This window comes from Scatophagus argus, chromosome 5, assembly GCF_020382885.2.
Source record: "Scatophagus argus isolate fScaArg1 chromosome 5, fScaArg1.pri, whole genome shotgun sequence".
Classification (NCBI taxonomy): Eukaryota; Metazoa; Chordata; class Actinopteri; family Scatophagidae; genus Scatophagus; species Scatophagus argus.
Window position 1 is genome coordinate 17,970,328 of NC_058497.1, and position 22,492 is coordinate 17,992,819.

Here is a 22,492-nt window from a genome sequence, read left to right on the forward strand (position 1 = left end):
GCACTTTGGTCTTTTCAGACAAAAGAACCTTCTTCCAGTTGACCTTGCCTCTGGGCAAACTTCAGTCGAGATTTATTTTGAGCTTTCTTCACCAGTAGTTTTCCCCCAAAAGGTTTTGACTGGTGGAGAACCCAGGCAAAAGTTAAAACAGAGTAAAGTTTTCCTGCATGGAAGAGAAAAGTTTTATGTGTAACTGCTAAGTGTGAATGAACAAATCTCAGTTACCTTGTGTATTGTCACAATTGATTTACTTGTTTAAAATCTTTCTTTTTGATAAGCACCAACTAGGGGCCGATTTCTCCTTTTGTGTGTTGAATTTCATATACTTATATACTGAATTATACTGAGTACAGGTTTTTTTTCTGAGACCCACACTTATTTTAACAGATTTTAAACTCTGAGTGAATCTATAAAAACTTGTATTTTAAACAAAATGCAAGCATCTACAATTTAACATATCAGATATGTTAGACCACTCAATGTGACATTCGAAACATAAAATTATCATACAATACTGTAATTAATATAATGCACATTTTACAAGAACACATCATAACGGCCAACCAGACCTTCAATTTGGCAAAATGGCTGTTAAACAATTTTAGGCCCTGCCCCTAGTTGTGCTTATGCCCTGGTGGGTGGTGTTGAAGATTAAAAGATGCAAGTCAACAGAAAGGGTACGACATACCAGGGAGACTGACTGGACTCACAAAAGGGGTAAACAAGAGGAAAGTCATGTGGGCATTTTTAGAATTCAACTTGCTCTTGCTTATGTGTTTCATGTGGTTGCATCCCTCCTTTTCTTATGCTGAGTCCTCCACCCTTACTTCCTCCTCCTGCCAGTTACATCAACATTTTCATTCAAATGGGATGCATAAGACTGGAGATTTGGTTCTAGGTGGGCTGTTCCTGATCCACTTCTTTACTGTTTTTCCTGACATGTCTTTTACATCAGAACCACAACAGCCCACCTGTCATGGGTGAGTCTGTCAGGACAGCAAAAAGCAGAAACTGTGGAAAATCAATCCATTTATCCACATGTATTTGAAAGAATTAGATTGTGCATTAAATCTATTATATTTTAAATACACTGTTTATTTTGTAATGTTTATGAATTCAGCTATCATACATTATTTCAAAATCTTTAGTTGTGTCACATGTACACGTTGGCTGATTTAGTGTATGTTGTATTTGTCACTAGTAACCAGCTGTATTTTTTTGTGTTAGTTTTGATCTTATAGGATTTAGACGGGCACAGACCATGGCCTTTGCTATCGATGAGATCAACAGAAACTCCAACCTGCTACCTAATGTGACTCTGGGATACAGTCTTTATGATAATTGTGCTAATCTAGAGATTGGATTTCGTGCAGCATTGTCCTTAGTCAGTGGACAAGAGGAGCAGTTTATCTTAGATGAGACTTGTGTTGGAACCCCTCCAGTAGTGGGGATTGTGGGTGATGCTTCTTCTACTCGTTCTATTGCCATCTCCAGTGTCTTAGGCTTGTACAGAGTACCTATGGTAAGTTTTTCACATTACCTTTTCCGGACAGTTTTGCATCATTTTGATTTAAATTCAAATTTAATATCAATTGTAAACTCTAAAAAGTTGAAAGAGCTTGTAGTACTTCATATACAGTGTGTCTCTTTCACAGGTGAGTTATTTTGCCACATGTTCCTGTTTGAGTGACCGGCAAAAGTTTCCATCCTTCTTCAGGACAATACCAAGTGATGCTTTCCAGGTGACCAAATATCAGCAAAATGAAAATGCAATTAAAAAAGCATGTCAACTTGTGTAACTCTGCTCACATTTTTGTCACTGATTTGCCTTTCATTAAAAGAAAGCTGAAAGGCAATAATTAAAAGTCTACTCAAAGTCTATTTTTCAACCTGTTCAGCATGCTTTCCATTGAAAGAATATTTCAGCCTGTACTCTAATTCTTTCACTCTGTATTCTCTCAGGTGCGTGCGATGATTCAGATTCTAAACCACTTTGGCTGGACTTGGGTTGGCCTGTTGATCAGTGATGATGACTATGGACTTCATGCTGCCCGATCCTTCCAATCTGACCTGGTTCAGTCTGGTAGAGGTTGTCTGGCCTATGTGGAGGTTTTACCTTGGGACAATGACCAAGATGAATTAAGAAGGATTGTGGATGTAATGAAGAAATCGACAGCTCGTGTGGTCATTTTGTTTGCAAATGAGGGTCACATGAGTAACCTCATGGAAGAGGTTGGGCATGAAATAAACTTTTTTATAACTGAATATAGTGATAAAATTAATCTTTTATTTATCACACTAATAGCTTAAAATTACAATGAGATCTTGTCCTGTTAAAATATATTTATTTGGTACTCATAGCTGTTAGTTTTAGAATGGCAAAAGTTCATTCATTCACATTCCACAGACCTGTAATTATGATAAGTATAATGTTACTCATATCTTCTGGAAAACATTGGATTCCATCCATTAATGAATGAGGAGGAAAGATAACTGTGTAAACTGCACATAATTCAGAGGACTAGACACAACTTTAGTGGCATGAGAGTGTGAATTTCTATATTTATTATAATGCACAGGTGGCGAGGCAGAATGTGACAGGCCTGCAGTGGATGGCCAGTGAAGCTTGGACAGCAGCTACTGCGCTCCACACTCCTCACCTCACGCCATACCTGGCTGGCACACTGGGTATCGCCATCCGCCGAGGAGAAATCCCAGGCCTCAGAGAATTCCTCTTACAAACACGTCCTGACCTACACAACAACAACAGCTATGGAAACAGCATGGTGAGAGTTTAATCATGCAGTCTGATCTAGACATTACATGACTAATGTAATTTTGTCTAAAACAATACTTTGAATATATTTCAGATCAACCAGTTTTGGGAATACACATTTCAATGTAGATTTGCACCACCTCCAGCAGACTGGGTAGATGCTGGGGAAGCATTATGCACTGGACAAGAAGATCTGGAAAGTGTGGAGACTGAGCTCATGGATGTTTCAGACCTCAGTTCAGAGTACAATGTGTACAAGGCTGTGTATGCACTGGCATATGCTCTCGATGACATGCTGCGCTGTGTGCCAGGCAGAGGGCCTTTCAGAGGACACAGCTGTGGCAGTTTGAAAGGACTGGAGCCATGGCAGGTATGATACCACTATGCATGCCACCTGTTTATATGGCTAAATCCTGGTGGCAATTGTTTCATGCATTATAATATTTAGAGTGTAGGACCGGACTCTATCCTCTTAGTAAACTGTGTGTTGCAATTTGATCTGATTTCTCATTTCAGTTTTCCAGTTGTTGTGAGGATTATTTACGCTTACGTACATAAGAAAAAAAAGATTGAATGGATAAAAACCTTTGTGCTGATTTTTGAGTTGAAAAATAAATTATTCTGTGCTTATATGTTTCACATCTTCATATTGCAAAAGCATAGAGCAAGGTAAAGAGTCATGGTTTTAAATGGCAGGAACGTTTCTAAACTGGAGCTGTGATCCACAATCCTTATTTCAGACATACAGCATAATGTGACCTCTTTAATGTCTTCATAGTTCATAAGCGCAGGATGCATTCTGATGACTTAGTGTTGTACTGTTGTATTCATTGTAGTCATGCATACATTATACATTGTATGTTGTATAATTCTCTTTGGTTTTTCTCTATCCATTATTCTGATATTCACATAGCTGGTGTATTATTTAGATAAGGTCAACTTCACCACATCATTTGGTGATCAAGTGACATTTGATGAGAATGGTGATGCCTTACCAATATATGATATCATGAACTGGCTGTGGCTCCCTGATGGAACCACTAAACTTCAGAATGTGGGTGAGGTTAAGAAGTCAGCCTTCAAAGGTGAAGAACTCACAATTGATGCACACAAAATCTTCTGGAACTTTGAATCAAAAAAGGTTACTAATGATTTTTAAGACACCCATGTTGTATTCCATTGATAGCTGATTATAACATTGAAAGAAATGTAGAATAATTTTCAATCAGTAGCATGTTGATTTCTTTTCCCAATAGCCACCCCGGTCAGTGTGCAGTGAGAGCTGTCCTCCAGGTACCCGCATGGCCAGAAAGAAAGGGGAACCTGTGTGCTGCTTTGACTGCATCCCTTGTTCTGAGGGAAAGATCAGCAATGAGACTGGTTTGTATTGAATTTTAAATATTGAAATTTGGAAATATAATATGAACATGTATCTCAACACTGTTCCTCTTTTCACAGACTCATTGGAGTGCACCAGTTGTCCAGAGGACTTCTGGTCCAGCCCCCAGCATGATCACTGTGTTCCCAAGGAAACAGAGTTCCTCTCCTACCATGAACCTCTGGGTATTGGCCTGACAGCTGCTACATTACTGGGCACCTGTATGTGTGCTGTTGTCCTCGGCATCTTCATCTGTCATCGCAGAACACCTATAGTACGCGCCAACAATTCAGAACTGAGTTTTCAGTTATTGCTGTCACTTAAGTTATGTTTCCTGTGTTCACTGCTGTTTATTGGTCGTCCCAGACTGTGGACATGCCAGCTGAGACACGCAGCATTTGGGATCAGTTTTGTGCTTTGCATCTCATGTATCCTGGTGAAAACCGTGGTGGTTCTGGCTGTGTTCAAGGCTTCCAAGCCAGGAGGTGGAGCCAGTCTGAAATGGTTTGGTGCTATGCAGCAGAGAGGGACAGTCATGGTTCTCACTTCTATTCAGGCAGCAATCTGCACTGCTTGGATTACATCTGCCTCCCCAGTTCCCCATGAAAACACTCAATACAACAATGACAAAATAGTATATGAGTGTGTAGTTGGGTCCACAGTTGGTTTTGCAGTTTTATTGGGTTATATTGGTTTACTAGCTATCCTCAGTTTTCTGATTGCATTTATAGCAAGAAAACTCCCAGATAGTTTCAATGAGGCCAAACTCATCACTTTCAGCATGCTGATCTTCTGTGCTGTGTGGGTGGCCTTTGTCCCTGCTTATGTCAGCTCACCGGGCAAATATGCAGATGCAGTGGAGGTATTTGCCATCCTGGCCTCCAGTTTTGGCCTCTTGGTAGCACTGTTTGGACCCAAATGTTACATAATCCTGCTGAGACCAGAGAGGAACACAAAGAAAGCTATCATGGGTCGAGGTATAAAGACATAAAAGCTGCACTTTATTTCAAAATAAAAGTGCTGATAAAGTGGGGCTGATGCCAAACAATTGTGCCTGAACATGAAATTTCTGTGTATATTAACCTCCATAAACACCTGACAGAACACATAATTAAAATATATGCTACTTTCTTTGAAAAAAAGATGATCTGTTTTCATTTGATGTCACTATTATTTGTGACCTGTCTTGAGATGATGTGGATATGCTCAACTGCTTTTTATATTGCCCACCTCAGTTTCTTCTGATCTGCCCAGCCCTTTCTGGCTTTATAAATGAAGACCCAGTCATCCTAGCATCGCTTGCAGTTTTCAGGACTTGGGGCCCTGAGGTTGTACAAGGAGTGGTCTTTTACAAGTGCAAGTTTGATGCTAGCACGGCACATCCTCCTGAGCCCATTGTTCTAGCTCAGCATGCTTCTCAGCCAACTGGACTCAAAATTAAAATAAATAAATAAAATTATCAGAATCACAGCATGCACAGGCTCAGTACTTCAGATAAAATGGCAGTCAAGATCAGGATAGTTTCCACAGAAAAAAAAGTTACATTATCTTCACTGGTGTAATAAGTTTTTGCAGTCTCTAAAAGCGGTATCCTTTGTCATTGCCTGTTGTATAGGGAAGCTGAGTAAAGTCATCCTGCATGAAAGAGTACAGTATGTGAAGCACTCACTATTATTATAGTGAAAGTAATTAAAACTCTTTATCAGGTTTCATGCATGTTGTACTTTACTTCACGTCTCTCACTGTGGGTGTCAAAAAATTGAAAATGCATATGAATCATAACAATATAATGAGAACATTTACAACACTGAAAATTAGACAGACAAAGGTCTAATGGGGTCATCTGTATTTTACATATGTTTCTGGACAACTAATCATATATATTAGCTGATAAGTTATTATTTGTCAAATGCAATAGTAAATCTTAAAATAGGAAAAGGGAAAATGAGAAATATTTCATTGGACATAATGCCATCTAGTGGAGAATTGCTCCAGAGGCACAGAAAAAAATGGGACTGCACTCAGACCTCTGATGAAATGCATTTGTGTGGGTGACTGTAGTTATGTGTAAGTAGTAGGTTAGTTTGAAAAAATAAATGTGAGCTGTCTTGTGTACATTGACAACAAGGCGATCTCATATTTCATTGTTTAAAGTCTTAATCTTTGATTAATTAATGCATACACTAAGGTTTGAATTATGCCTTTTGTGAATTGAAATTGGTATTTTGTTCACGCATAAAATTTTGAATCATACTCTGTACAAAGTGCCTCTTCTGAGACACATATTTATCTGATCAGGTATTTAAATGCAGAGTTATTCTGATGAAACTTGTTTGTTTTACAGCAACATAAAAAAGTACTATTTGATCTACTACATATCAGATATGTCAGACCACTTAATATGACAAAATAAATGAATGAATACATGATACTGTAATGACTAATGTGCACAAATTAGTAGACCTAATTATTACAGCCATCCACAACTTACATTTGGGGTTAGAAATATGGTCATTCAAGCATTTTCAGCCCTGCCCCTAGTTGTGCTTATGCCCTGGTGGGTGGTGTTGAAGATTAAAAGCTGTAAGTCAACAGAAAGGGGTTGACATACCAGTGAGACTGACTGGGCTCAGAAAAGAGGCATACAGAAGGAAAGTCATGCGGGCGTTTTTAGAATTCAACTTGCTCTTGCTTATGTGTTTCATGTTGTTGTATCAGTTTGTTTCTTCTGCTGAGTCCTCCTCTCTTTCTTCCTCCTCCTGCCAGTTACAGCAACGTTTTCATTTAAATGGGATGCACAAGCCTGGAGATTTGGTTCTAGGTGGGCTGTTCCTGATCCACTTCTTTACTGTTTTTCCTGACATGTCTTTTACATCAGAACCACAACAGCCCACCTGTCATGGGTGAGTCTGTCAGGACAGCAGCAAAAACAGAAATTGGGGATTTTTAAATATTTTTTTATCATCAAATATTACTCTTTAAACATACTGCTTATTTTTTAAGAATTATTCTCTCAACTGTCAAGAGTGTTTGCAAAACATGTACATATATGCAGAATTTGTGTATGTCACATTTTTCATCAGTGTTTTTGTGTGTGTGTTTGTTAGTTTTGATGTTGTAGGATTTAGACGGGCACAGACCATGGCCTTTGCTATTGATGAGATCAACAGAAACTCCAACCTGCTACCTAATGTGACTCTGGGATACAGTCTTTATGATAATTGTGCTAATCCAGGGGTTGGATTTCGTGCAGCATTGTCCTTAGTCAGTGGTCAAGAGGATCAGTTTATGTTAGACGAGACTTGTGTTGGAACCCTTTCAGTACTCGGGATTGTGGGTGATTCTTCCTCTACACATTCTATTGCCATCTCAAGTGTCTTAGGCTTGTACAGAGTGCCTATGGTAAGTTTTTCACATTGCTTTTTTCAGGATGTATTTGATTGTTCTAATTTAAATTAAAATTTGAAATCACTTGTAACCATAAAGTATCATCCTTAAAACATGAAAGAGCTTGAAAGACTTCATATACAGTGTGTTTCTTTTACAGGTGAGTTATTTTGCCACATGTTCCTGTCTGAGTGACCGGCAAAAGTTTCCATCCTTCTTCAGGACAATACCAAGTGATGCTTTCCAGGTGACCAGATATCAGCAAAATTAAATGCAAAAAGGATAGCATATGAAACATTCCTCAGACGTTTTTTTTTTTTTTTTTTTTGCAATGATAATGTCATGCCTAGGTTTTTTGTTATGCTTTGTCTTTTGATTTCTGTCCATGTGCCATGTTCCATGTTTGTCTTGTGCTTCCATGTATTATGTTAAAGGTTTTTGTCATGTCCTGTTTTATTTTGAAAAGGGTCACTTCCCCTGTGCGTCCTGTTTTCATATAGCTTTGCTTTTAGTTTTCCTGATTACTTTCTCCCTCCTGATGTGTGTCACCTGTGTCTCGTTGTCCTGTCTATTTAGTCCTTGTCTTCCCAGTCACCTTTGTCTGAGCGTCTGCATTTTTTCCCCCCAAGCCATGCCAAGATCTGCGTTATTTCCATGTCATGCTAGGAACCTTTTGTTGTACTTTGCCATGTTTGCCCAGGAGTTTTTGCCACAGTAGGTGTGTTATTTGAGTTTAGCTTTGTTTAATAAAAGACCATTGTTTTTGGACCTCCACCTCGCCTGCTCCTTTTGACTCTGCATCGGGGTTCATTAAATTTCTGCGTCAGCGACGCCGACATATCGTGACAGATAAATACATTCCCATGTTTATGTACCTTTGGTCATGTTCTTTTTGTCACTGGTCTCACAGAAAACTGCAAGGCAATAATTAAAGGTCCACTAAAAGGTCTAATGTTAAACCTGTTCAGCGAATTTTGAAGTGAAAAAATATTTCAGCCTGTACTTTCATCTTTTCGCGCTCAATTCACTCAGGTCCGTGCTATGATCCAGATTCTAAACCACTTTGGCTGGACTTGGGTTGGCCTGTTGATCAGTGATGATGACTATGGACTTCACGCTTCCCGATCCTTCCAATCTGACCTTGTTCAGTCTGGTGCAGGGTGTCTGGCCTATTTGGAGGTTTTGCCTTGGGACAATGACCAAGATGAAATCAGGAGGATTGTGGATGTGCTGACGAAATCTACAGCTCGAGTGGTCATTGTGTTTGCACAGGAAACTCATATGATGAACCTCATGGAAGAGGTTGGGCATGAAACACAACTTATAGAATAAGGATTATAACTTAACATACTGATAAAACTCAACATGTTTGTATGATGTTATATAAAATAAATGTACATATATACACACACAGGTGGTGAGGCAGAATGTTACAGGCCTGCAGTGGATTACCAGTGAATCTTGGACAGCAGCTACTGTGCTCCACACTCCCCACCTCACGCCACACCTGGCTGGCACACTGGGTATCGCCATCCGTCGAGGAGAAATCCCAGGCCTCAGGGAATTCCTCTTACAAACACGTCCTGACCTACACAACAACAACAGCTATGGCAATAACGTGGTGAGAGTTTAATCATGAAATCTGATCTAGTAACTGCAAGAACAATATCATTGTTTACATCACATTATTTTGAATATATTTCAGATCAACCAGTTTTGGGAATACACATTTCAGTGTAGATTTGCACCACCTCCAGCAGGTTGGGTAGATGCTGGGGGAGCATTATGCACTGGGCAGGAAGATCTAGAAAGTGTGGAGACTGAGTTATTGGATGTTTCAGACCTCAGGTCAGAGTACAATGTGTACAAGGCTGTGTATGCACTGGCATATGCTCTTGATGACATGCTGCGCTGTGTGCCAGGCAGAGGGCCTTTCAGAGGACACAGCTGTGGCAGTTTGAAAGAACTGGAGCCATGGCAGGTATGATATCAGATTACATGCCACCTGTTCATGTGGTTTGTTAAATGTTTATTGTAGTAGATAATTTAGAGTGTAGGATGAAACACAGTCCAGAATACTGTATGTGTTGCAGTCCAAGTTTCTCCATTTTTTCTTCTCCCAGCCTTCTTTAATTTTGCTCTAGTGTAACATCTAGTGCCGACAAATTTCATGTAACAACTTTCGCTACCTGTTTGCTACCTGTTGTAGGGACATTTCCATCATCTATCAACTGACAAAACAGATTAGATACAGACTTTTATTTTGTTTTGTTTTGTGCAGTCTGCAGAGAAATCTTTTCTGATATGTTCCAAAGCTTCTTTTAACAGCAGTATACAGCAAGGTATATATAACATGGTTCAGTGGGCAGGGCAGTCTCCTAGCTGGAAGTTTTCCTGCGTTACAGAGTGATGCAGACAACTGACAGACCAAAAGTCTCAACCACAAAAGAGTTGTTAACGGAGGTGCTGGACACAGTGCATAACATATTTTGTAAGGATGTAAACTTTGCCTGTGATCCCTTGACAAAAAAAAGATAGAACAATAAGATAAGATAAAACTGAAATGGTGGATTTTCCCTTTCATTTATGGATTATTGCATAAAAAAGTAAATGTTATACTATAGAGCTTTACCATTGTCAGATGATCACAGTTTCACCATCTTCCAACCAGAACATAATGTACACAATTTAGAAACTGTATGATAACTATATGTAAGAACTGTATGATAACTGTATGATAATTCTACTGAAAGTTTTAGGTAGAATATTTTGCAAAAATGTTATAAAGAAAATGTTTTGGTTTCAATGTTCAGCATAATCACTGTCAATGTCACCTGGACTTTCATTTAGCCGCTTATTTTTTTTTTTTTTAAAAACAAAACAACAAAACAAAACATAAAAGCTTCAAAGCTTTGAAGTTGAGTATTTACTAATACACTTAGTCTAAAAAAATATGAAAATTTCTTTATTTTTTATGTCATCCACAGCCCTTATTTCAGACATACAGCATAATGTTTACTATTCAGTGTCTTCATATATTCATCAGTGCAGTATGCATTTTGATTACTGAAAACTAGCAATTGTTTTGTCCATTATAGTCATATACATTGTACATTGTATAATTCTTTTTTAATGTGTTCTCTTTGGTTTTTCTCTAACCTTTTATCTGATATTCATATAGCTGGTGTATTATTTGGAAAAGGTCAACTTCACCACATCATTTGGTGATCAAGTGTCATTTGATGAGAATGGTGATGCCTTACCAATATATGATATCATGAACTGGCTGTGGCTCCCTGATGGAAGAACTAAACTTCAGAATGTGGGTGAGGTTAAGAAGTCAGCCTTCAAAGATGAAGAACTCACAATTGATGCAGACAAAATCTTCTGGAACTTTGAATCAAAAGAGGTTACTAATGATTTTTAAGACAACGATTTTGTAGCCAAAAGAAAACTGACACTGAAAACAGTTTAGAATAATATTCAATTAGTAACATGTTGATTTTTTCCCCCTATAGCCACCCCGGTCAGTGTGCAGTGAGAGCTGTCCTCCAGGTACCCGTGTGGCCAGAAAGAAAGGGGAACCTGTGTGCTGCTTTGACTGCATCCCTTGTTCTGAGGGAAAGATCAGCAATGAGACTGGTTAGCATACAGTTTTAAACATTGCAGTTTAGAAATATTATACAAACACGTATCTCAAGACTGTCCCTCTTTTAACAGACTCATTGGAGTGCACCAGTTGTCCAGAGGACTTCTGGCCCAACCTCCAGCGTGACCACTGCGTTCCCAAGAAAATAGAGTTTCTCTCCTACCATGAACCTCTGGGTATCTGCTTGACAGCTGCTGCATTGCTGGGTACATGTATGTGTGCTGTTGTCCTCGGCATCTTCATCTATCATTATACAACACCTATAATACGCGCCAACAATTCAGAACTGAGTTTTCAGTTACTGCTGTCACTTAAGTTATGTTTCCTGTGTTCACTGCTGTTTATCGGTCGTCCCAGACTGTGGACGTGCCAGCTGAGACATGCAGCATTTGGGATCAGTTTTGTGCTTTGCATCTCATGTATCCTGGTAAAAACTGTGGTGGTCCTGGCTGTGTTCAAGGCCTCCAAGCCAGGAGGTGGAGCCAGTCTGAAGTGGTTTGGTGCTATGCAGCAGAGAGGGACAGTCATTGTTCTCACTTCTGTTCAGGCAGCAATCTGCACTGCCTGGATTGTATCTGCCTCCCCAGTTCCTCATAGAAACACTCAATACAACAATGATAAGATTGTTTATGAGTGTGTAGTTGGGTCCACAATTGGTTTTGCAGTTTTACTGAGCTATATCGGCTCCCTGGCTATTCTCAGTTTTGTGATTGCATTTATAGCAAGGAACCTTCCAGATAGTTTCAATGAGGCCAAACTCATCACTTTCAGCATGCTGATCTTCTGTGCTGTGTGGGTGGCCTTTGTCCCTGCTTATGTCAGCTCACCAGGCAAATATGCAGATGCAGTGGAGGTATTTGCCATCCTGGCCTCCAGTTTTGGCCTCCTGGTAGCACTGTTTGGACCCAAATGTTACATAATCCTGCTGAGACCAGAGAGGAACACAAAGAAAGCTATCATGGGTCGAGGCATTCATAAATAAAAGCTGCACTTAATTTCGTTGAACAGAATGAATCCTTTCACTCGAAACAACACAAGAACATAAGCAGTTACTAGTAGCAACTGTACAACAACAATGTTAACATGCTGAAAAAGCTGGGCTGATCCAGAACAAATGTGCCTGAATCCAAAATTTCTGTGTATATTAACCTCCATAAACACCTGACTGAACACATGATTAAAATATATGTTACTTTAATTGAGAAAAGATGATCTGTTTTCATTTGATATCATTATAATGACAAAATATGTCACTTTCTTTCTTTCTTTCTTATATGCATTTATTTGTGACCTGTCTTGAGATGATGCGGATATGCCCTGAGGTTGTGCAAGAAGTGGTCTTCTGCAAGTGGAAGTTTCATGCTCGCACCGCAGATCTTTCTGAGCCCATCATTTTAGCTCACCCTATGGTCTGACCTCACACCCTTCCCACTGCCCTTGGCTGTGGGTTACAACAAAATACTAAAAGAGTGGGACCCAGACACATCCCCTTCTTCCAGTTGACCTTGCCTCTGGGCAAACTTCAGTCGAGATTTATTCTGAGCTTTCTTCAACAGTAGTTTTCTCCCAAAAGATTTTGACTGGTGGAGAACACAGGCAAAAGCTGTCACCGAAGCATGTAACTCCTTCAGAGTAGTTATGGGTGCCTTGATGGCCTCCCTCACTGGTCTCCTGCTTGCCCTGTCACTCAGTTTGTGTGGATGGTGTCAAGAACTTTGCTCGGTGAAACTAGGACTCAAAAGCACGACTCGAATTGGTAGAGCAGAAAACAAGGTTTATTCCAGGCAGAGGTCGGGTACACAGAGAAGCAGTCAAACCAGGCAAAGGTATCCAAATCGTGAGGCAAAAAGGCAAGGTCAAAAAACTAGCAGGGATCAAACACTACAAAGCTATGACTATGACTGTGAAAAAACGTGAGGCTGAGGACTGAGGGACTGGTTCTGACGTGTTTGACCTGGCTGACATGAAACGTGGGGTGAATCCGCATTGACCTTGGGAGCTTCAGCTGGACAGTGACTGGGATGATGACCTTGGCGATGGGAAACAGACCAACAAACCTGGGAGCGAGTTTCTTGGACTCCACCCGAAGTGGCAAGTTCTTGGTGGATAACCACATCCTTTGACCGTTCCTGTAGCGAGGGGCGGGAGTCCGCTTACGGTCCGCGGCTGCCTTGTAGAGGTTGGACTGCCATTGGAGGTTCTGGCAGGCTCGCTCCCAGGTTTTCCTACAACGTCTCACCAAGGCCAATGCGGATGGTACTGAGGACTCCGGGTCTATGGTGGGGAATAGAGAGAGTTGGTGACCATGAACAGTATGAAATGGAGAGAAACCAGTGGAGGCAGACGGGAGTGTGTTGTGGGCAAGCTCAACCCAAACCAGTTTCTGAGACCAGGTGTCGGGATTCTGAGCTGTGGTGATACAAAGACCCGTCTCCAATTCTTGGTTGAGGCGCTCTGACTGCTCATTGGTCTATGGGTGGAAACCAGAAGAGAGGCTGACAGTGACACCAAGCAGGCTGCAGAACTCCCTCCAGAACTGCGAGATGAACTGTGGACCACGGTCAGAAACAATGTCTATGGGGAAACCATGGATTCACATGGATGGAACACATTAGACATCATGGTCTCAGCCATTTCCTTGGCTGAGGGAAGCTTGGGAAGAGCAATAAAGTGGACCATCTTGGAGAGTCTGTCCACCACCGTCAGAAACACTGTGTTACCATTAGAAGGGGGCAGCCCCGTGACAAAGTCCATGGAGATAGGTGACCAGGGGCGTCGCATGGGCAAGGGCCTGAGTTCTCCTGAGGGTTTCTGATGAGAAACTTTATTACTGGCACACACAGGGCAGGCATTGACATAATCTGTGACATCCTGAGTAATTTTGGGCCACCAAAAACATTGTTGTACCACAAACAATGTCTTACCGATACCAGAGTGACAGACAGTTTTGTTAGTATGGGCGGAGATGAAGCTTTTCTTGAGGCCCTGAAATGCAGCTTCACATTCGGGGCTCCAGACAAATGGTCTGTGGGGAGAGGTCAGATCATGCAGAGGTGAGGCTACGGTGCTATAGTTACGAATAAATTTTCTGTAAAAGTTGGCAAAACCCAGAAACCTTTGAACCTCTTTGCATGACCTGGGGGTGGGCCAATCCACCACCGCAGAGACCTTCCCGGGATCCATCCTAACCTCCCCCTCAGCAAACACAAACCCAAGGAATGAGACAGAGGGTTTGTGAAATTCGCATTTCTCCGTTTTCACAAACAGTTGGTTTTGAAGCAACCGCTGAAGCCCCAAGCAGACATGGCGAGTGTGGGTCTCTTCATCAGGGAAAAAGATCAGGATGTCATCTAAATAGATAAAAACAAAAACATTAAGCATGTCACGGAGCACATCATTAACCAGGTTTTGGAAAACAGCAGGAGCATTAGTAAGACCAAAAGGCATGACAAGATATTCGTAATGGTCCGTGGGGGTGTTAAAAGCCATCTTCCATTCATCTCCTTCCCTGATTCTAATGAGATGATATACATTACGGAGGTCAAGTTTGGTGAAAATTGTGGCACCCTCCAACAACTCAAAAGCTGTAGAGATGAGGGGAAGGGGGTACCTGTTCTTGATTGTTATGTCATTGATGCCACGGTAATCGATGCAGGGTCGGAGGGTCTTGTCCTTCTTCTCCACAAAGAAGAATCCTGCGCCGGCAGGAGATGAGGAGGGAATAATAATATAGTGAATAATTCCGGAGGCGAGAGAATCCCTCACGTAGTCCTCCATGGCTTTGTGTTCTGGAGCGAGCTGAGAGAGAGAACAACCTGCCCCTGGGGGGGGGGGTGCTACCTGGTAAAAGATCAGTAGCACAATCATAGGTGCGATGTGGCGGCAGGGACATGGCTTTGGCTTTACTGAAGACCTCAGCTAAGTCATGGTAACATGGCGGCACATTAACTAGGTCTGGGTTCAAGGGGTCAGTAATAGCAGCTGGATTGCTGGACCTGCCCCAGGCAGGAACCAGCGCATTCAGGGCCCCAAGAGGTAATCCTCCCACTGCCCCAGTCAAAGTCAGGATTATGGGCCCGGAGCCAGGGGTGACCTAAGATTACCTGATGAGTCACCGAGTCGAAAACACGGAAACTTAACTTTTCGGTGCGAGTGTCAGGAAAAATTAGCTTAACCAATTGAGTACGGTGAGTTAACACCAGAGTCAATGAACACGGAGACCAGGAGTGAATTAGAGTCTGAAATAAACTTGACTTGTGGCTGGAACCTGACAGGGTTACCAATGACGAAGCTTCTACTCACCAGGAGCTGCTTCTTAGACTGTGCACTAGCCTTTTTGATATGGCAAGCACTCACTAAATGTCCAAGCTGTCCACAGTAGGAGCATCTTCCGTCCCGTTGTCGGCGGAGACGCTCCTCCACTGGAAGGTGGGTACGACCCAGCTGCATGGGTTCCTCTATGGGGTGGTTGAAGGGAACCAGGCTGGACACCGACAGATGGACATGGTTTGGCCGATCCTGGGAGTCGCTCCTCCATCTGTTGTGTTGCGACGCACGAGCCCGAAGCTGGCCCCTCTCCTGGTCCCGCTCGGTGAGTCTCTTGTCAATTTTGATGGCCAAGGCGATGAGTGAATCCAGATACTCTGGTAAATCAATGGGAATCAGCTGTTCTTTCACAGATTCAGAGAGTCCTTGAAAAAAAGCGTAATATAATGTCGCATGATTCCACTCGATTTCAGCGGCGAGGGTATGGAAGTCGATAGCATAGTCTGAAACCCTGCGTTTGTAATAATGAGTAATGAGTATTGACCTGGCGGCTTCCCTGCCTGGCGTGGTGTGTTGAAAAACCTGCTTGAGGGCTCGAGTAAAACTGGTGAGGGTAGAGCAGGGTGCCGACCCGTGGCTCCATTCTGCTGTGGCCTACGCCTCTGCTCACCCTGCGAGGTGGAAGATGATGAAAGTCACCTTCGCTCGGTCCGTGGGAAAAGCCGCAGCTTGTGGTTCAAAATGCAGTTAGCACTCATTTATACAACACAAAGAAAGCTATCATGGGTCGAGGTATTCAATAAATAAAAGCTGCACTTAATTTCGTTGAACAGAATGAATCCTTTCACTCGAAACAACACCACAATATAAGCATTTAATAGTGACAGAAATGTTAACATGCTGAAAAAGTGGAGCTGATGCCAAACAAATGTGCTTCAGCATGAAATTTCTGTGTATATTCATCTCTATAAACACCTGACTGAACACATGATTAAAATACATTTCACTTTCTTTGAAAAAAGATCATCTGTTCTCATTTGATATCATTATATGCATTTATTTGTGACCTGTCTTGAGATGATGTGGATATGCCCTGAGGTTGTGCAAGAAGTGGTCTTCTACAAGTGGAAGATATCAGTTTTCCTGCATGGAAGAATAAAGTTATATGTGTAACTGCCAAGTGTGAATAAACAAATCTTAGTTACCTTGTGTATAATCAGATTTACTTGTTGAAAATCTTACTTATTGATAAGCACCCACTAGGAGCTGATTTCTGCTTTTGGTGTGTTGAATTTCGTCACACCTGCAAACTGTGAATTATACTGAGTACGGGGTTTTTTACTGAGACCCATACTTATTTTATCAGGTTTTAAACTCTGGAGTGAATCTATAAAAAATTGTGTTTGAAACCAAATGCAAGCGTCTACAATTTAACATATCAGATATGTTAGATGTATGTTACCTTAAATTTGGGAAAATGGCCGTTAAACGATTTTAGGCCCTGCCCCTAGTTGTGCTTATGCCCTGGTGGGTGGTGTTGAAGATTAAAAGATGCAAGTCAACAGAAAAGGTATGACATACCAGGGAGACTGACTGGACTCACAAAAGGGGAAAACAAGAGGAAAGTCATGTGGGCATTTTTAGAATTCAACTTGCTCTTGCTTATGTGTTTCATGTGGTTGCATCCCTCCTTTTCATATGCTGAGTCCTCCACTCTTTCTTCCTCCTTCTGCCAGTTACATCAACATTTTCATTCAAATGGGATGCACAAGCCTGGAGATGTGGTTCTAGGTGGGCTGTTCCTGATCCACCTCTATACTGTTTTTCCTGACATGTCTTTTACATCAGAACCACAACAGCCCACCTGTCGTGGGTGAGTCTGTCAGGACAGCAAAAAGCAGAAACTGTGGAAATTCAATCCATTTAGTCAGGTGTATTTGAAAGAATTAGATTGCGCATTAAATCTATTATATTTTGAATAGACTGTTTATTTTGCAATATTTATGACCATTCCACTGTCATAATTTTTTTCTGAATCTTTAGTTGTGTCACATGTACATGTTGGGTGATTTAGTGTATGTTGTATTTTTCAGTAGTAACTAGTTGTATTTTTTGTGTTAGTTTTGATCTTATAGGATTTAGACAGGCACAGACCATGGCCTTTGCTATTGATGAGATCAACAGAAACTCCAACCTGCTACCTAATGTGACTCTGGGATACAGTCTTTATGATAATTGTGCTAATCCAGGGGTTGGATTTCGTGCAGCATTGTCCTTAGTCAGTGGTCAAGAGGAGCAGTTTGTATTAGCCAAGACCTGTGTTGGAACCCCTCCAGTAGTGGGGATTGTGGGTGATTCTTCCTCTACACTTTCTATTGCCATTTCCAGTGTCTTAGGCTTGTACAGAGTGCCTTTGGTAAGTCTTACACTTTGCCTTTTCATTATGGTTTTGCATCATTTTGATTTAAATTCAAATTTAATATCAACTGTAAACTCTAAAAAGTTGAAAGAGCTTGAAAGACTTCATATACAGTGTGTTTCTTTTACAGGTGAGTTATTTTGCCACATGTTCCTGTCTGAGTGACCGGCAAAAGTTTCCATCCTTCTTCAGGACAATACCAAGTGATGCTTTCCAGGTGATCAAATATCAACAAAATGAAAATGCAAAGAACAAAGCATGTCAATTTGTGTAACTCTGCTCACATTTTTTGTCACTGATTTGCCTTTCATTAAAAGAAAGCTGAAAGGCAATAATTAAAAGTCTGCTCAAGCTTTATTTTTTAACCAGTTCAGCAGGTTTTCCATTGAAAGAATATTTCAGCCTGTACTCTAATCTATTCACTCTGTATTCATTTAGGTGCGTGCAATGATTCAGATTCTATACCACTTTGGCTGGACTTGGGTAGGCCTGTTGATCAGTGACGATGACTATGGACTTCACGCTGCCCGATCCTTCCAATCTGACCTGGTTCAGTCTGGTAGAGGTTGTCTGGCCTATATGGAGGTTTTGCCTTGGGACAATGACCAAGATGAATTAAGAAGGATTGTGGATGTAATGAAGAAATCAACAGCTCGTGTGGTCATTTTGTTTGCACATGAGCGTCACGTGTTTAAGCTCATGGAAGAGGTTGGGCATTAAATAAACTTTTTGTTATAACTGAAAATAGTGATAAAATTAATCTTTTTTATTATCACACTAATAGCTTAAAATTACAATGAGATATTGTCCTGTGAATATATATTTGTTTGTTACTCTTAGCTGTTAGTTTTATCATGACATGAGTAATTAAAACAAATTCGATAAACCTGTAATTATGATAAATATAACATTACATTGCAGGAGGCAAGATAACTGTGTAAACTGCATATAATTCAGGGGACTAGACACAACTTTCGTGGCATGAGAGTGTGAATTTCTGTATTTATTATAATGCACAGGTGGCGAGGCAGGATGTGACAGGCCTGCAGTACATGATCAGTGAATCTTGGACAGCAGCTACTGCGCTCCACACTCCCCACCTCACGCCATACCTGGCTGGCACACTGGGTATCGCCATCCGCCGAGGAGAAATCCCAGGCCTCAGGGAATTCCTCTTACAAACACGTCCTGACCTACACAACAACAACAGCTATGGAAACAGCATGGTGAGAGTTTAATCATGCAATCTGATCTAGAAATTGAAACAAAAATGCATTCATTTACATCACATTATTCTGAATACATTTCAGATCAACCAGTTTTGGGAATACACATTTCAGTGTAGATTTGCACCACCTCCACCAGGTTGGGTAGATGCTGGGGGAGCATTGTGCACTGGACAAGAAGATGTGGAAAATGTGGAGAATGATTTCTTGGATGTTTCAGACCTCAGGTCAGAGTACAATGTGTACAAGGCTGTGTATGCACTGGCATATGCCCTTGATGGCATGCTGCGTTGTGTGCCAGGCAGAGGGCCTTTCAGAGGACACAGCTGTGGCAGTTTGAAAGGACTGGAGCCATGGCAGGTATGATATCAGATTACATGCCACCTGTTTATCTGGTGAAATCATCTTGTCTAATATTTCTTGCAGTGTAGCATTTAGAGTGCAGGATTAATTATTATTTTATGAGAACACTTTTCATAAATTGCCAAGCAAATACTATTAGATGAAAGCATTCTTTTGTCTGCTGGTTCATACCATTGAACAGTATTGTTAGGTAGGTGTGTAAAGATGTTAAAATATTTTGAGATTTTTATTTTAAATTTGCACTTGGTGAACTCCCACACACTGGTAGGCATCAGCAACTTTTTTTCTGTTAGCTCTACAGGTGTCGTTGGAGCCAGGTGACCACTGTAACTAAACCTAACTGGACTTTTACCATGAGGACAATATGCAATATGCACTTTTAAACTAAGAACTTCACCAAAGCAGATGTTTGAGCAGGAATGTGATCTGCGTTAGCCTCTGCATCCCTGCCCAATGGGCCACTAATGACAACTTTTAGGTCTGAGCATGTAGCTGCTGGGTGCTCATCTTAGTTACATCACATCAAAAAACAATATTTCCTGCAGATCGTTACTGTTGGACTTAACTAACTTTACAGAGACTTTACATGCAATGTACAGTCATGAATCACACTAAAATCTAAATAGCATGATAAGGCATCTTCAGTGTCTTCATATGTTCATGAGTGCAGTATGCATTTTGATTACTAAATACTAAATACTGCTGTGTACACTGTAGTCATATACATTGTACATTGTATGATTCTGTTCTAATCTTTCTAACCTTTTCTTCTGATATTCATGCAGCTGGTGTATTATTTGGATAAGGTCAACTTCACCACATCATTTGGTGATCAAGTGACATTTGATGAGAATGGTGATGTCTTGCCAATATATGATATCATGAACTGGCTGTGGCTCCCTGACGGAAGAACTAAACTTCAGAATGTGGGTGAGGTTAAGAAGTCAGCCTTCAAAAGTGAAGAACTCACAATTGATGCACACAAAATCTTCTGGAACTTTGAATCAAAAGAGGTTACTAACCATGTGTCAGATTGCTTTTTTGTCTTCTTTTCTTGGCCCATGGATAATTGATTATAACAGTGTAAATGCTGAAGAATGACACATTATTGATTTTTATAGCCACCCCGGTCAGTGTGCAGTGAGAGCTGTCCTCCAGGTACCCGTATTGCCAGAAAGAAAGGGGAACCTGTGTGCTGCTTTGACTGCATCCCTTGTTCTGAGGGAAAGATCAGCAATGAGACTGGTTAGCATACAGTTTTAAACATTGCAGTTTGATATAATATACAGATAATATGAACATGTATCTTAAGACTGTTCCTCTTTTCGCAGACTCATTGGAGTGCACCAGTTGTCCAGAGAACTTCTGGCCCAGCCTCCAGCGTGACCACTGTGTTCCCAAGGAAACAGAGTTCCTCTCCTACCATGAACCTCTGGGTATCTGCTTGACAGCTGCTGCGTTACTGGGCACCTGTATGTGTGCTGTTGTCCTGGGCATCTTCATCTATCATCGGAGAACACCAATAGTACGCGCCAACAACTCAGAACTGAGTTTTCAGCTATTGCTGTCACTTAAGTTATGTTTCCTGTGTTCACTGCTGTTTATCGGTCGTCCCACACTGTGGACATGTCAGCTGAGACATGCAGCATTTGGGATCAGCTTTGTGCTTTCCATCTCATGTATCCTGGTGAAAACCGTGGTGGTTCTGGCTGTGTTCAAGGCCTCCAAACCAGGAGGTGGAGCCAGTCTGAAGTGGTTTGGCGCTATGCAGCAGAGAGGGACAGTCATGGTTCTTACTTCTATTCAGGCAGCATTCTGCACTGCCTGGATTGTATCTGCTTCACCAGTTCCTCACAAAAACACCGAATACCACAATGATAAGATTGTCTATGAGTGTGTAGTTGGATCCACAGTTGGTTTTGCAGTTTTGCTGGGATATATCAGCTCCCTGGCTATCCTCAGTTTTCTGATTGCATTTATAGCAAGGAACCTGCCAGATAGTTTCAATGAGGCCAAACTCATCACTTTCAGCATGCTGATCTTCTGTGCTGTGTGGGTGGCCTTTGTCCCTGCTTATGTCAGCTCACCGGGCAAATATGCAGATGCAGTGGAGGTATTTGCCATCCTGGCCTCCAGTTTTGGCCTCCTGGTAGCACTGTTTGGACCCAAATGTTACATAATCCTGCTGAGACCAGAAAGTAACACAAAGAAAGCCATCATGGGTCGAGGTATTCAATAAATAAAAGCTGCACTTAATTTTGTTGAACAGAATGAATCATTTCACTCGAAACAACACAAGAATATAAGCAGTTAATAGTGGCAGAAATGTTAACATGCTGAAAAAGCGGAGCTGATGCCAAACAAATGTGCTTCAGCATGAAATTTCTGTGTATATTCATCTCTATAAACACCTGACTGAACACATGATTAAAATACATTTCACTTTCTTTGAAAAAAGATCATCTGTTCTCATTTGATATCATTATATGCATTTATTTGTGACCTGTCTTGAGATGATGTGGATATGCCCTGAGGTTGTGCAAGAAGTGGTCTTCTACCAGTGGAAGATATCAGTTTTCCTGCATGGAAGAATAAAGTTATATGTGTAACTGCCAAGTGTGAATAAACAAATCTTAGTTACCTTGTGTATAATCAGATTTACTTGTTTAAAGTCTTACTTTTTGATTAGCACCCACTAGGGGCCCAATTCTCCTTTTGGTGTGTTGAATTTTGTATGCTTGTCACACCTGCAAATTGTGAATTATACTGAGTACAGAAGTTTTTTCTGAGACCCGTACATATTAATGCAAGCGTCTACAATTTAACATATCAGATCTGTTAGACCACTCAATGTGACATCCATCCATCCATTTTCTATACCGCTTATTCGTCAGGGTCGCGGGGGAGCTGGAGCCTATCCCAGCTGACTACGGGCGAGAGGCGGGGTACACCCTGGACTGGTCGCCAGTCAATCGCAGGGCCAACACACAAAGACAAACAACCACACACTCTCACACTCACACCTAGG

General features: G+C 41.2%; 3 protein-coding genes across 3 annotated transcripts; all 3 read left to right on the plus strand.

The window, feature by feature from the left end:
* Positions 1–817: 817 nt before the first annotated feature.
* LOC124058976 (extracellular calcium-sensing receptor-like) lies at positions 818–5,255 on the plus strand. The gene is made up of 9 exons (XM_046388629.1): positions 818–980; positions 1,228–1,522; positions 1,656–1,742; positions 1,963–2,232; positions 2,580–2,786; positions 2,871–3,146; positions 3,690–3,917; positions 4,033–4,156; positions 4,235–5,255. The coding sequence occupies exons 1-9, from the start codon at positions 871–873 to the stop codon at positions 5,143–5,145; spliced, it is 2,508 nt and encodes an 835-aa protein (XP_046244585.1). The 5' UTR covers positions 818–870; the 3' UTR covers positions 5,146–5,255.
* Positions 5,256–6,721: 1,466 nt separating this feature from the next.
* On the plus strand, positions 6,722–12,377 carry LOC124059850 (extracellular calcium-sensing receptor-like). The gene is made up of 9 exons (XM_046390230.1): positions 6,722–7,057; positions 7,262–7,556; positions 7,702–7,788; positions 8,574–8,843; positions 8,956–9,168; positions 9,247–9,522; positions 10,723–10,950; positions 11,060–11,183; positions 11,262–12,377. Exons 1-9 carry the CDS (start codon positions 6,813–6,815, stop codon positions 12,170–12,172), a joined length of 2,649 nt encoding a protein of 882 aa, XP_046246186.1. The 5' UTR covers positions 6,722–6,812; the 3' UTR covers positions 12,173–12,377.
* Positions 12,378–17,164: 4,787 nt separating this feature from the next.
* Positions 17,165–22,269, plus strand: LOC124059847 (extracellular calcium-sensing receptor-like). Its single transcript, XM_046390228.1, has 9 exons — positions 17,165–17,329; positions 17,578–17,872; positions 18,006–18,092; positions 18,314–18,583; positions 18,895–19,101; positions 19,186–19,461; positions 20,250–20,477; positions 20,586–20,709; positions 20,796–22,269. Exons 1-9 carry the CDS (start codon positions 17,220–17,222, stop codon positions 21,701–21,703), a joined length of 2,505 nt encoding a protein of 834 aa, XP_046246184.1. The 5' UTR covers positions 17,165–17,219; the 3' UTR covers positions 21,704–22,269.
* The last annotated feature ends 223 nt before the right edge of the window (positions 22,270–22,492 follow it).

Excerpts from the sequence above, each read along its gene's own strand:
- LOC124059850 (XM_046390230.1), top strand. The coding sequence starts at position 6,813 with ATGCGGGCGTTTTTAGAATTCAACTTGCTCTTGCTTATGTGTTTCATG. Across the intron at positions 7,789-8,573 it reads TACCAAGTGATGCTTTCCAG|GTCCGTGCTATGATCCAGAT; the intron begins GTGACCAGATAT and ends CAATTCACTCAG. Across the intron at positions 10,951-11,059 it reads GGAACTTTGAATCAAAAGAG|CCACCCCGGTCAGTGTGCAG; the intron begins GTTACTAATGAT and ends TTCCCCCTATAG.
- LOC124058976 (XM_046388629.1), top strand. The coding sequence starts at position 871 with ATGCATAAGACTGGAGATTTGGTTCTAGGTGGGCTGTTCCTGATCCAC. Across the intron at positions 981-1,227 it reads CAACAGCCCACCTGTCATGG|TTTTGATCTTATAGGATTTA; the intron begins GTGAGTCTGTCA and ends TTTTTGTGTTAG. Across the intron at positions 1,743-1,962 it reads TACCAAGTGATGCTTTCCAG|GTGCGTGCGATGATTCAGAT; the intron begins GTGACCAAATAT and ends GTATTCTCTCAG.
- LOC124059847 (XM_046390228.1), top strand. The coding sequence starts at position 17,220 with ATGCACAAGCCTGGAGATGTGGTTCTAGGTGGGCTGTTCCTGATCCAC. Across the intron at positions 18,093-18,313 it reads TACCAAGTGATGCTTTCCAG|GTGCGTGCAATGATTCAGAT; the intron begins GTGATCAAATAT and ends GTATTCATTTAG. Across the intron at positions 19,102-19,185 it reads ACAGCTATGGAAACAGCATG|ATCAACCAGTTTTGGGAATA; the intron begins GTGAGAGTTTAA and ends AATACATTTCAG.